At 35.5% G+C, this 15790-nt stretch overlaps 1 protein-coding gene and 1 long non-coding RNA gene across 2 annotated transcripts in view; one reads left to right on the top strand and one right to left on the bottom strand.

Moving 5' to 3' along the window:
• The window catches only part of LOC136030982 (ATP-dependent RNA helicase WM6-like), a 56145-nt gene that overhangs the window by 37288 nt on the left and 3067 nt on the right, over positions 1-15790 (bottom strand). Inside the window, exons 2-3 of the mRNA XM_065710138.1 lie at positions 12497-12696; positions 8888-9108 (exon numbers count right to left, since the gene is read on the bottom strand). Of these exons, the coding sequence (XP_065566210.1) occupies positions 8888-9108; positions 12497-12695 (420 nt within the window). The 5' untranslated portion in view covers position 12696. The remainder of the gene's footprint in view (positions 1-8887; positions 9109-12496; positions 12697-15790) is intronic.
• The window catches only part of LOC136030984 (uncharacterized), a 154752-nt gene that overhangs the window by 36354 nt on the left and 102608 nt on the right, over positions 1-15790 (top strand). The window lies entirely within an intron of this gene.

The raw sequence follows: 15790 nt of genomic DNA on the forward strand, positions 1-15790 counted from the left end.
TATGTATGCTAAAATTGAATCAGAACGTTTGCTATATATCCGCCTGAATCAGAAGAGCGTTTGCATATGACGTCATTATTAGTACATAAGGCTTTGTATATGCACAGACAATGGGAAAGCCAAGAATGTTGTATATTCGCAAGTTTTACGTAGTTTGGAACACATAAATAGATCTATCTATATTCACAGGTGGGACACAGGGACACAACTACAATGGCGCGTAACTAATATGGCGCGTAACGACTTACGCGCGCGGGGGGCTTGAGGGGCGCGAGGCGCCCCACCAACTAGGTGTTGGGGTGGCGCGAAGCGCTACCCCAACAGCTAGTATATATATATATATATATATATATATATATATATATATATATATTATTTATATATATATAAATATATATACTAGCTGTTGGTTACGCGCCATGTTGGTAACAACTAGTTTATGGGGGCGCTTCGCCCCCCCAAGCCCCCCACGTGCGTAAGTCGTTACGCGCCATAGTAGTTGTGACCCTGTGTCCCACCTGTGAATATAGATATATATATATAGATATATATATATATATATATATATATATATTTTTAACTACGTAAAACTTGCGAATATACAACATTCTTGGCTGTCCCATTGTCTGTGCATATAAATAGATTGTCAGGTTTACCGACTCTAGAACATGCAAGATATAATTGTCCATGGAAAAACAATCTGTATTCAGATCTATACCTCATTATTCTAATGATTGCCCTTGAGCTTTGTTGATGGTGATGGCTAATCGAACATTCCCTGTGTCCCCGTCGTCATTTATATATCCCCCTGTGCCCCCCGGCGTCCCCGTTGTTGTTGTTTCCCTGTGTCCCGGTCGTCATTTGTGTCCCGGTGTCCCAGTCTGTAATTTCTCTTTGAGTGTCGTGGTCGTCATTTATATTCCCTGTGTCCCGGTCGTCATTTTTGTCTCGGTCGTCATTTGTGTTCCGGTGTCCCGGTCTGTAATTTCTCTTTGAGTGTCCTGGTCGTCATTTATATTCCCTGTGTCCCGGTGCTTTGTTGATGGTGACTGCTAATCGAACGTTCCTTGTGTCCCGGTCGCTTTCTCTTCGAGTGTCCCGGTCGTCATTTATATTCCCTATGTCTCGGTGTCCCGGTCGTCATTTGTGTCCCTATGTCCCGGTCTGTAATTTCGTCAGTCGACAAATATGACGTCAGTCGACACACAAACATGACGTCACTCGACACACAGACAACTTATTTCTATATATATATATATATATATAAACTAGCTGTTGGGGTGGCGCTTCGCGCCATCCCAACACCTTGTTGGTTGGGGCTCTTCGCGCCCCCCAAGCCAACCCGCCCGCGTAAGTCGTTACGCGCCATATTAGTTACGCGCCATTGTAGTTGTGTCCCTGTGTCCCACCTGTGAATATAGATAGATTTATATATGTGTTTCAAACTACGTAAAAATTGCGAATATACAACATTTTTGGCTTTCCCACTACTGGGAGCTTTCCGTTTCCAATTGCCAGCAATTGATCTGAAAATGTTTGACCAGAGTCATCGTTTTGCAATCGGACACGCATATTTGTAGTTAATTTTAATATTTTTACGTGTGCCCATAAATTAGAATTTTTCAGGCAAGCATTCATTTCGTCTGCAGGAGTTAAACTACGTAAAAATTGCGAATATACAACATTCTTGGCTTTCCCATTGTCTGTGCATATACAAAGCCGTATGTACTAATAATGACGTCATATGCAAACGCTCTTTTTACAAACAAACAAACATGCATACACACAACTCGTTTTTATATAGATAGATAGATAGGTAGATACAATACAAATTAACTGCGTAAAACTTGCGAATATACAACATTTTTCGCTGTCCAATTGTCGCTGCATATAAATAGATTGTCAGGTTTACCGACCCTCGAACATGCAACGCACAATTGTCCATGGGAAAAACAATCAGTATTAAGATCTATACCACATTTTTCTAATGATTGACCTTGAGCTTTGTTAATGGTGATTGCAAATGCAAATCGAATTGGGAATTGCAATCTTTTAAATTGAAAAGGCAGATCAAAGGCCCTGTCAAGATTGTGGCCTCTATTAGGTTTTCCATTGTTTTTTTTTTTACGGCAAGTCGCGTGCCATTGCAAAGCTTTGGTGGGTTGATATTTCTTGAAAGTATTATTGGTACGCCTATTTTTAGTTGTAGCACGTGTGGTGGAAACCCTGAAAGATCTATGGAATTTAAAAATTCAGATGGATAATTAACCGCTTCATTTGGTTCCAAAACTGTGTCGACTGACTTGTAAAGGACTGCCTGGTCTCGAACCTTGGTCAAAACAATATTGTTGATTTCGTGGACGTCTATATTTTTGGGTGCGAGAATCGCTCTTTCACTTAGCCATTTATTATTTTTATAATTTTTTAGAATATTCGGAAATACTTTTTCAATCAATTAATTTTTGGACGTCACTAAATTACAGAAATCAGCAGGTAGTTGTATACGTCCTGAAATTGAGTCTATCGTATCATAAATGTCTTTTTGTTCCGACGTTAACTTGGAAATGTTATTTTGTACATACGACAATAGATCATTCGTACTGTAACTTTTTTCACGATCCAATTCTACACATGTCGAAACAGCAGCGATACGGTTAGGTGAAGGCATTCCCAAATCCTGAAGAGGTTTGTTTGCCATACGTACGCACAAATCTTCTATAATAACTAAAGTGTAGTTATAAATTTCTGATGTAAAATCAAAAGTCATATCTGACGTCTCTAACTGTTTTCGATGGAGTATATCTTCGGACATTTTTGACTTATATTTTTCCCATAACTCTGTAGGAGCTGATGGAGAGCAAGTTGTTAAAATGATGCCAAACAATGCACGAATTTGACTTGGGGTTGACGTTTCGCACTAATGGGGAATATAGAACAACCCACTGGTTATCTACTTCGATGGTGGTACCGTTGCCATTGTAGGTTCTTCAGTCATTCTACAATTAGAAATTTCTCTTTCAACGGTCTTCTTACAATTAAAAATTTGTCTTTGAACGATATTCTTAAATACCTGTGTCCTGGTCGTCATTTATATTCCCTGTGTCCCGGTATCCCAGTCTGTAATTTCTCTTTGAGTGTCCCGGTCGTTATTTATATTCCCTCTGTCCCGGTCGTCATTTGTGTCCCGGTCTGTAATTTCTCTTTGAGTATTTTTTCTTTTTAGTATTTTTTAGTTTTTACATTTTTTCTTTTTTCAGTTTTCTTCTTTATTTTTCAGCTTCACTATGAAATACATATCGCCGAACCTTTGTTTTTTTAACTAAAATCTGGTAGGCATTGATGACCTTATCCGAGTCAAAATCCCAAACCCAATCATCATCGCTATCATTTTCAGTTTTGATATGTTTTGACTCTCGCTGTCCAGGTGGATCTTCATCTAACTGCGCGGTTTTGCGTTCTTTAGCCTCAAGCCTGTTTCCTTGCTGTTCTTTTGATTCCTCGGCACGCTTTCTTTTCTGACTTTCTCTATCAGCAGCAAGTTTTTTGGCATAGACTCTTTGAGCATCTTCATCGGCTTTTGCCATTGTAAGTTCATCAGTCATTTTAAACTTAAACATTAATAGATTTCTACGTGAACATATATGTCTTAAATATCTTTAATGACGTCACCGTCATAGCAAAAATGACGACAACTAACTTCATGACGTCAGCCGACACAGAAACATGACGTCACCTGATCCACAGACAGACGCACAGACAGACAACTTATTTTTATATATATAGATATATTATATATATATATATATATATATATATATATATATATATATATATATATATATATATATATATATATATATATATATATATATATATATATATATATATATATATATATATATACATATATATATATATATATATATATATATAATCCCAGCTAATTAGTAACAAAACGGGACATGAAGCGTAGTACTAGAATACAGACATGCCAGGGTAACGCAGGGTAACATAAACACAGATTTTTTTTTAAATTCAATTTTTAGTTTTTTAAAACCACTCCTTGGTTTTAAAAAGACCAAGTTGTAATAACACCTCTTCAATGCTCAGAACCACACACAGCAATACTAAGGTTTCATAAACGAATTTTATTTTGTATCTACAGACAGGATCTACAAACCCTATGAAGGGAGTATAGGTTTTGATGTAGATTATTAATCTTCCTTTTACTAAAAACAAAAGCAAATCTTCGAGTTACTTTTGTGGAACGAAAAGGGACCAAGATGGATAATAACATAATTGTAGTTATTACATGGGATAAAGATAAGAGTAACACAGTAATACATTACAACAAAAACGGTCTAGCTCAGATAAAGCCGAGATGGATAATATACCAAATGGCGTAGTAGTAGTCTTGACATGACACAACGAACAAATGAAAGTTAAAATAGGAATAATCCCTATTTGAATTATTTTATACAAATGGTAGATGACAATGAACATTATTATATATCTGTATTATACTTACGACATGACATACTGATAACACTAACATCCTAATAACATAATAAATCAAAAAATCAATGTAATATATATATATATATCTATAAATATATATATTATTTTGTATTCAATAATTATTTTTGTAGAAATGTAAATTCTATCTAGGATATATCAAAATGGATAACATGCCACTAATATAATGGCATAATAGTCATTGACATGACATAAAAGTAACACGTATCAAGTAAATATATATATATATATATATATATATATATATATATATATATATATATATTATATATATATATATATTTATATATATACACTCAGTAGGAGACTATGAACTCCTAGGAAGAGGGGAAAAGAATTAAAATCTGGAATAGTCTTGTATGGTTGCTCCTTTGGAATCTGAAGCACCATTACCTAATTCTAAGATTATCTTCTTATTTTATAAATTAAAATATATATATATATATATATATATATATATATATATATATATATATATATCATATATTGTAATAATGCCTCTTTAACACTTAAAACCAGCTAGAGCAACACGTGTCACATAATTGAACCTTTTCTGTACCTACAGACTGGATCTACAAACCCTATGTCACTTGTAGATCTACAAACCCTAGAAATCACTTGGTGTTTTTAAGTGCCATAAAAATTTCATAATTGAATCCTTATTTGTACCTACAGACAGGATCTACAAACCCTATGAAGGGAGTATAGGTTTTGATGTAGATTATTAATCTTCCTTTTACTAAAAACAAAAGCAAATCTTCGAGTTACTTTTGTAGAACGAAAAGGTTTAGACCATCTAGGATATATCAATATGGATAATACACCAAATGGCATAATAGTTGGTATGACAGAACAAAGATAATACAGAAATCAAATAATAAAGTAAACCAAAAAACGTTGTACCCATAAATTATCACAAGGGCCACCAAGAAAGACAAAGGAAAGTACATAATTGGCATAATTTTATAAGGTAGTTCTTTGATATACGAGCCATCATTTTTTCTATTGCTTTTCCAAGACAACTTTTATTTTACTGGCTATAGAAAGTAAACCATTAGGGCGTTAGATGTCTGGATAATTGAAATGTCATGCAAAAGAAATTTTTTCCCGAAATTAATTAAGGCCCTAGACGCATTTGCACAAAATCATGATTAATTTAGATTTTTTTTTTTACATCCGAAAACGAAAATTTATGGTATTACCAATAATCTTATTAAACAAACAATAGTCAGAGTAAAACTCGGTCTCCAGGTATATAAATTACTCTGGTCTTATTTTTTGCCACAATGCGTAGGATTTAACGCGATGCAATGAAGAATCAAAGACACACTCAATAGGGAGTGTCTTTCCCAAAAAGCTCGGAAAGAAACGAATTGTCAATGAACAAACTGGTTTTTAAACTCCTACTTATGCTCAAGACTTTTTTCCTAGATTGGGTTTCTAATTTTGGTCACCAGATGATCTTTTAAAAATAATTCCCCCCCCCCCCAAAAAAAAAAACAACAACAACAAACAATCTGAATCGCAAATCGGAAAAATCTCAATTTTCAGAAAGAAAAAAAAATACTGTCATACATACCTACAATTATTACTTGTTTAAAAATAAAAACATAAAGCGATGTTAATCATCAATACCATTTGTATTACATAATTACTTAATGTTAAGAGATAAATATTCATAATTTATATAAATATAAAGATAACTGGTAATAACGCCTCATCAATACTTAGAACCACATACAAAAATAAACAAGAGCTAAGAGCTCATATGGCATGAGCTCTAGCAAAATTCTAAGAATCAATAGATTGATTTAAAAGGAAAATCAGAGGCTTAATGCCGGTCGGGATTTAAAATAAGAGGTCTGAGACACGAGGTCCTTCCAAATATCAAAATTCACTAAGATCCGATCACCCACATGTAAATTACAAATACCTCATTTTTTTCTAATTTTCCTCTCTCTTTAGCCCCCCAGATGGTCGAATCGAAGAGAACGACTTTATCAAGTCAATATGTGCAGGTCCCTGACACGCCTACCAATTTTCATTGTCCTAGCACGTCCAGAAGCACCGAACTCACCAAAGCACTGGACCCCCCCCATAACTCCCTCAAAGAGAGCGGATCCAGACCGGTTACGTCAATCACGTATCTACGACATTTGCTTATTCTACCCACCAAGTTTCATCCTGATCTCTCCACTCTAAGCGTTTCCCAAGATTTCCGGTTTCCCCCCTCCCAACTCCCTCCAATGTCATCAGATCTGGTCGGGATTTATTAGAAAAACTCTAAGACATGAGCTCCTTCTAAATATCAAATTTCATTAACATCCGAGCAGCCGTTCGTAAGTAAAAAAAATATCCGTTTTTTTCTAATTTTTCCGCATTAACCGTCCCCCCACTCTCCCCCAGATGGTCTAATCGGGGAAACGACCATTTCTAATTTAATCTGGTCTGATCCCTGATACACCTGCCAAATTTCATCGTCCTATCTTATCTGGAAGTGCCTAAACTAGCAAAAGCGGGACCGACAGACTGACAGACAGACCGACAGAATTTACGATCGCTAGATGTCACTTGGTAAATACCAAGTGCCATAAAAATTTCATAATTGAATCCTTATTTGTATCTACAGACAGGATCTACAAACCCTATGAAGGGAGTATAGGTTTTGATGTAGATTATTAATTTTCCTTTTACTAAAAACATAAGCAAATCTTCGAGTTACTTTTGTAGAACGAAAAGGTTTAGTCCATCTAGAATATATCAATATGGATGATACACCAAATGGCATAATAGTTGGTATGACAGAACAAAGATAACACAGAAATCAAATAATAAAGTAAACCAAAAAACGCTGTACCCATAAATTATCACAAGGGCCATCAAGAAAGACAAAGGAAAGTACATAATTGGCATAATTTTATAAGGTAGCTCTTTGATATACGAGCCATCATTTTTTCTATTGCTTTTCCAAGACAACTTTTATTTTACTGGCTATAGAAAGTAAAACCATTAGGGTATTAAATGTCTGGGTAATTGAAACGTCTTGCATAAGAATTTTTTTCCCGAAATTAATTAAGGCCATAGACGCATTTCCACAAAATCATGACTAATGTAGATTTTTTTCACATCAGAAAACGAAAAATTATCGTATTACCAATAATCTTATTCAACAAAAAATCATCACAGAGTAAAACTCGGTCTCCAGGTATATAAATTACTGTTGTATTTTATTTTTTTTTGCCATAATGCGTACGATTTAACGTGAAGCAATTAAGAAGCCAAGACACACTTCACAGTTTTCATTAGGGAATGTCTTTCCCCAAAAGCTCGGAATCAAACGAATTGTCAATAAACAAACTGTTTTTTAAACTCCTACTTATACTCAAGACTTTCTCCCTTGACAGGGTTTCTAATTTTAGTCGCCAGGTGATTTTTTTTTTAAATACTAAGGGGACTGGGAGGTGAAAACGAATTTAACCCACCCCCCCCCCCCCAAAAAAAAAAATCTAGATCGAAAATCGGAAAAATGCCAATTTCAGAAAAAAATTAAGGTCATACATACCCACAATTATTATTTGTTAAAATATAAGACATATAACTATGTTAATCATCAATACCATTTGTATTACATAATTACTTATTGTTGAGAAATAAATATCCATAATTTACATAAATATATACATAACTGGTAATAACACCTTATCAACGCTTAGAATCACATACAACAATAAAAGATTTCATAACTGAATCCTTATTTGTATCTACAGACAGGATCTACAAACCCTGTGAAGGGAATATAGGTTTTGATGTAGATTAATAATCTTCCTTTTACTAAAAACAAAAGCAAATCTTCTAGTTACTTTTGTGGAACGAAAAGGAACCAAGATGGTTGATAGTAGTTATTACATGAAATAAAGATAACACTAACATAGTAATACATCATAAGTAGATATATATGTATACAGGTTTATGTATATATAAATAAAATACGTATCCATTATAATACTGTATGTAATTTTCATAGGGTAACAGCATCAGATGTTATCCAGAGAAGATAAAACCACCAGTATTTTGATTTTTCCAGGGAGGAGGGGGGGTCTTCAAAATTGATATCAGGGGCAAGGGAAGGACAATGACTTTATGGAAAAAAAGACAAAATTAACACATAGGGAGCAGACGTTTTCCCCTAATTCCATGAGGAGCAGCTATACGCTAGAAAATTCTACCTTACAAATAAAAACTACATCTATAAGTGAAAAGGGACAAAAATCAGTCAAGATAATGGTTACAATCTGAGTCTAGTGCTTCTTTGACAGAAGTAAACAATAAAATGATTTATATATCTTCTTACCCTAACATCATTGAGATATTTTGAAAATCGTCCATACTCCTTGTAGATTTGAAATGCCAACTCCCTTGTATGACACAAAACCAAAACGCCAACTTCACCTTCAACCGGTTCCAGTTGCTGTAATGTTGCCAGTACAAACACAGCCGTTTTCCCCATACCTGATTTAGCCTGACATAGAACATCCATGCCAAGCACAGCCTGCGGGATACATTCATGCTGCACTGCAAAAATTGATTTCACTGTTAGTAACAACAATAAAGCCATTTGGCAGAAGAAACAGGTTCAGGTTCCAAACACATAGCATACACAACAATGAAAAAACTGTAAATTAATTTGCTGTATATGTAAAAAACATTCATTTACCCAGGGAAGAGTGGACATCCACAAGGTTTGCATGAGCCTCCTAACCTCATTAGGCATATCTGTGTTGATTTAAAGGCAAGAAAACCACAGTCAAGTAACTTACAAATATGAGAACTGGCGCCAATGCCAGCAAAAACTAACGCCATCTAGCATTTAAAAACACTTGGCTTTGTTTCAGTGAAGACCTACTAATATGAATAATTAACTTAATTCGTGTAGTTAGTAAAATTAGTAGAGTAACAAGTGTCTGATCTTACTTATTTCGAAAAAACAATTATGAAGCTTGAAAAGTGCCAAGTTCACCAAAAACTAGATTACGTTGACGATTTTTGCCCACAATAATGCCAGTTCGTACTCTTTTAATTTACCATTACTTTTTAACCACAACCATAAAAGGTTGAAAGTTTTTGAAAATACTGAAAATCTTAATACAAAAAGATCCTACAAGCAGTCAAAACTAGCTGTATTTGGAGAATTAGGAAAGGTTCCAGGGGTATTGTCATTTTTTTATTGTGTGATTGCACAATCATTCAATTGAAATAATATCTATCAAATATAAAATGCTGTCTCTTGTAAGTGTTCAATTTTTGCTGACCAATATTGTTCCATGTCTAAGCATTTGTAACCTACATGTTTATAAAAGGATGCACTACAATTTATTTGTTTAAACATCTTTCAAGGGGAGCAACTTATGAATAAAGCATAAAAAAAGATGAAACATTTCTCCTTTTGAGGATAATTGAAGCATCAAAAGATTTATAGAGGTTGCCATTTGAAATCTTGGAGTTATCTTCAAAGCCCCCTATAAGGGGATACTAGGGCCCCAAAAAACTGCATATCTACCCTCCCCTTCTCCCTTGCCTAAGGGTAACCAACATCCATTATGCTCTGCATGCAACTGTTTTATAAATATTTAGCATTGCCAAGAAAATGGGATAACCTATATATACATAGCCGCCAACAAACACAGCTGTAGATTGGGAGGAGACTCTCACTAATATTACTCAAAAAGGAATCTTTCAGAAAGCGCTCGCAAAAAATTCAATTTGTTGTTTTGGTGCCCCCCCCCCACAATACTAAGTTCTCTTAGCCCCACCATACCCTTTAGGGCTTTGGTATATGTACAATACATTTTAAATAAAGGTGCCTATTCTACTTAACCAAGGCAGCGTCAAACCCTCAAGCAATGTGTTCCCCCTTTCAGAATTACCTAACCTGATTCAAACAGTCAAGAGAATCTGTTTAAAGAGTCATAAAATTGACAACCATTTCTGTTCAAGACAGAATGGACAATTATATTTCATCATTGATTGGCACTCTAAACAAATTTGAATGTTTTAGCATATTCCATTGCTAACGTTAGCATATGAATATGTTAAGCTGGCTTTGGTGGTTCCATCTTCTTTTATTTTAGCTTATATCCTTTCTCTTACTCACGCTTCTCAAATAGACATTGTTATATAGATTTTAGTTTTGGGCCTTATTTTGGCTGAATCCAAAAAACTAGTTTTTTACCTTTTTAATGAGAAACTTTTTTTTAGTAATAATTGTAAATTCCAACAAAACTTGACATAAAGCTCATTAATAAAAAGAACGTGCATGAAATTGTAGCAAAACTAAAATAAACAATCATTATGCAACTTACAACGTTTAATATGAAAACTAACAACTCACTGCAGCACCAAGCCATTTCAGACCAGCACAGCTGTAAATGGCTCTCCAACATAATCTATTCACACCTTCACTCTTCATCTTAATAACTTGCTTTTCGTTCAGTCGAATATGGATGGTCAAAAAGCAATGACATCCTTCATCCATTAAAGGTGATGTAGCCACCTTAATGCTGTTCATTATATCCAAAGAAAGTGGGACTGAATAGCACTTCCCATGCAGCTTGCTATTTGGTATAGTCAGGCAAATTGAGTACCTAAAACTATCCTTGAATTCCTCTGTAGTTTTTAGTTGCTGGATAAATTCAACATATCCCTCAGTCCTTTGAAGGTGCAAAAATTTCAGAGGCATATTTTACCACTGTTGTTCCTCCCACAGCTTCCAATATTCCCATAGTAGATTACAGACTTATCTTCCCATTCTTCCAGTTTTGCTGTCTAATAAAAGGACTTATCCCAGTTGGAACTTATACTTGCTACTCTCCCCTCTTTTTCCAACTGTGAAAAAAAGGGCCTAGGCCTTGTCTAGTCTACATAAGCCATCTTCACTACATCTTTAATAATAATACTGCCTAGGTCAATTCACTAGATCAGGTCATTCACTAGATCAATTTCATTGATACCCAACACCCCTTTTTTGTCATTGTTTCTTTTTAGCCTTAGTAACTTAATTTGTTTAACATTAATTTTTAAACCTACTTTTTCACTTTAAACTCTCAATACTTTTGATCATTTGTGCAAATATTATGAACCCAATTTAACAACTACTCACAACTTATTGTAGCACTTATCTACCTGAGTCCAATTAAAAACATACACTCTCCTCCTTCATCTTAATCTGTTAAAAGCTTCCCTCTTTACACCCTCCCAATAAATCCCAATTTCCCCTAAATCCTTCCTTACAACCTCCTACCACCCAATTTGGAGATGAATTGCTTTGTGTCTAGCCCTCGATGGTTGGCCAAAAAGAATCAATCTTTGGCAATCTGTAATCCTTTGTCTGCAGAAAAAATCCTAATCATCTAAACCTTTCTTCCATTATAGCCGTAGCAAGCAGGATAGAGCCTCATTGTTTGTACAGCTTAATGTTTTACATATGGTCAGTCAGACAGGTACCCAAAACAATCTATGGACAATTCCTCTGGAACATCTAATAAACCCTCCTGTCTTTTAGAGCACCCACATTTCAGGACCATATTTCACCACTGTCATTATTGTAGCTTCTGATATCCTGAATGAACTTATTCAGTCTTTTGACTTTGTCTTAAAAAAAAAATCTTTTTAATATATGTGTTTTTATTTTTTGCTCATTGACACAAATAAGCAAATACATCTCACATTTATTCCTCCCAAAAAAAGAACAAAACAAAATTCATAATAAAACAAAATTCATAACTATTCTATAATGTTAGAATGAGGGGAATTGACACAAGTTCATAAACTCCACTTTATGAGCTCCCCTGAAGAATTCCTGATATCTATGTTATTCCTTTTCTTTACTGAGTCATGGAATGGACAAGCCCTAACTCAGATTCTTTAAATTAGGACCAACAAAATATTTATTGAAGGGACTTACCTTCTGAAGGATGTTCAAATCCACAGTCAACTATGGCTCTCAAAATTTCAGGCTTCAGGAGAAAATCCCTAAAGCCTGAGCTGTGTATTGAGGTATAAGTTCCCTTGACATCTTTCTTGGCAGGTTTTTCTGTTTCAGCCACCTGTTCTTGAGCTTCCTCCTCATCATAGTCAAGCAAATCTTCATTAGGTTCTGCCATTCTGAAAATAATTAAACTATATTAGTTTACAAAATCTAAGCTCTATATAGAAATTGCCAAAACATTAAATTGTAACAAGGATATTTTTCCTTCCAGAACACTCACCTTCATAAAAAAAAGAAAAAAAATGTAATTTTTGGTTATCAAATGGTTCTAGGCTGAAAATAAATTTGCCCTGAGTATCAAAGCAATATGTCTTGATAGCTCTTCTATATGCATTGGCCAGTGTTAAACTGTGTCTTGTTTTTATATTTTCAGCATATATTAAACAAGAGCTAAGAGCTCATATGGCACTTGTGACGAGGCAAGAAGAGCTAAGAGCCAAGAGATCATATGGTATGAGCTCTAACAAAATTCTATGAATCATTAGATTGATTTAAAAAGGAAAATAAGAGGCTTAATGCCGGTCAAGATTTAAAATAAGAGCTCTGAGACACAAAGTCCTTCTAAATATCAAAATTCATTAAGATCTGATCACCCACTCATAAGTCATAAATACCTAATTTTTTTTAATTTTTCCTCTCCCTTTTGCCCCCAGATGGTCGAATCTGGGAAAACGACTTTATCAAGTCAAATTGTGCAGCTCCCTGACACGCCTACCAATTTTCATCACCCTAGCACGTCCAGAAGCACCAAACTTGCCAAATCACTGAACCCCTCCCCCCAACTCCCCCAAAGAGAGCGAATCCAGTTCGATTCTGTCAATCACGTATCAAGGACATTTGTTTATTCTATCCACCAAGCTTCATCCCGATTCCTACACTCCAAGTGTCTTTCCAAGATTTCCCCCACCAAATCCCCACAATGTCAAAAGATCTGGCCGGGATTTGAAATAAGAGCTTTGAGACATGAATTCCTTCTAAAAATCAAATTTCATTACGATCCAATCATCTATTCGTAAGATATAAATACTCCAATTTTCATGTTTTCCAAGAATTCCGGTTCCCCCCTCCAACTCCCCCAAATGTCACAGGATCTGGTCGGAATTTGAAATTAGAACTTTAAAGCACAAGATCCTTCTAAATATCAAATTTCATTAAGATCTGGTCACCCTTTTGTAAGTTACAAATACCTCAATTTTCAAAATCACCCCCCCCCCCCAATTCCACCAAAGAGAGCAGATCCAGTCCAGTTATGTCAGTCACGTATCTTAGACAGGTTTCTATATACCCCAAACTTCCCTCAATGTCACCAGATCCGGTCAGGATTTAAAATAAGATCTTTGAGACACAATATCCTTCTAAAAATCAAATTTCATGGAGATCCAATCACCCATTCGTAAGTTAAAAATACCTCATTTTTTTCTAATTTTTCAGAATTAACCCCCCCCCCCAATTACCCCAAAGAGAGCGGATCCGTTCTGGTTATGTCAATCATGTATCTAGGACTCGTGTTTTTTTCCACCAAGTTTCATCCCAATCCCTCCATTCTAAGTGTTTTCCAATTTTTAGGTTTCTCCCTCCCACCCCCCCCCCAATGTCACCAGATCCGGTCGGTTTTAAAATAAGAGCTCTGAGCCACGATATCCTTCTAAATATCAAATTTCATTGAGATCTGATCATCCATTCATAAGTTAAAAATACCTCATTTTTTTATTTTTCAGAAATACCCCCCCCCCCCAAACTACCCATAAGAGAGCGGATCCGTTCCGTTTATGTCAATCATCTATCTAGGACTTGTGTTTATTTTTCCCACCATGTTTCATCCTGATCCCTCCACTCTAAGTGTTTTCCAAGTTTTAGGTTTCCCCCTCCCAACTCCCCGCCCCCATCACCAGATCCAGTCGGGATTTAAAATAAGAGCTCTAAGACATGATATCTTTCTAAACATCAAATTTCATTGAGATCCAATCACCCATTCGTAAGTTGAAAATACCTCATTTTTCTAATTTTTAAGAATTACCCCCCCCCAACTACCCCAAGGAGAGCAAATCAGTTCTGATTATGTCAATCATGTATCTGGGACTTGCGCTTATTTTTCCCATCAAGTTTCATCCTGATCCCTCCACTCTAAGTGTTTTCCAAGATTTTAGGTTTACCCCCTCCAACTCCCCCCAATATCATCAGACCCAGTCGGGATTTAAAATAAGAGCTCTGAGACACAATATCATTCCAAACATCAAATTTCATTAAGATCCAATCACCTGCTCATAAGGTAAAAATACTTCATTTTTTCTATTTTTCCAAATTAATCGGCCCCTACCCCCCCCCCCCCCAGATGGTCAAATCGGGAAAACGACTATTTCTAATTTAATCTGGTCTGGTCCCTGATATGCTTGCCAAATTTCATCGTCCTAGCTTACCTGGAAGTGCCTAAAGTAGCAAAACTGGAACTTTAGGTTTCCCCCTCCAACTCCCCCCAATGTCATCAGATCTGGTCGGGATTTAAAACAAGAGCTCTGAGACACAATATCATTCCAAACATCAAATTTCATTAAGATCCAATCACCCTCTGATAAGTTAAAAATACTTCATTTTTTCTATTTTTTGCGAATTAACTGGGCCCCCACTCCCCCCCCCAGATGGTCAAATCGGGAAAACGACTATTTCTAATTTAATCTGGTCTGGTCCCTGATATGCTTGCCAAATTTCATCGTCCTAGCTTACCTGGAAGTGCCTAAAGTAGCAAAACCAGGACCGACAGACAGACTGACAGAATTGGCGACTGCTATATGTCACTTGGTTAATACCAAGTGCCATAAAAACCAACACATGTACATTAAAGATAAATACACTGATTAAAATTTATCTTCCATTAATATTGACAGTAGATTCCTAATCTTGAACATGATGTAGATAATTGGGATTAGCTGATGGTAGAGTGGGCTAAGATGATTGGCTGGCTACAGTCTATGAAAACCTTATTTCTAAACTTAAACAAAACTTACCTTTAAAGCCTTGCCAATTTAAATACAATTATTCTGCTTTACAGCACTTGCCTCACATTGAATGTATCAATGATAACCTGTCTATGGATTTAGGTACTTAGTTCTAACTTTTAAGATCCCACATCCAAGAATAGGTGGCATTTTCTAAATTTAGGCTTAAACTTAAAGTTTGGTACAATAATTAGGCTCCACTGTTGATTACTAGTGC

The sequence above is a fragment of the Artemia franciscana genome, chromosome 9 (genome assembly GCF_032884065.1).
Source record: "Artemia franciscana chromosome 9, ASM3288406v1, whole genome shotgun sequence".
In the NCBI taxonomy this organism is placed as follows: Eukaryota; Metazoa; Arthropoda; class Branchiopoda; order Anostraca; family Artemiidae; genus Artemia; species Artemia franciscana.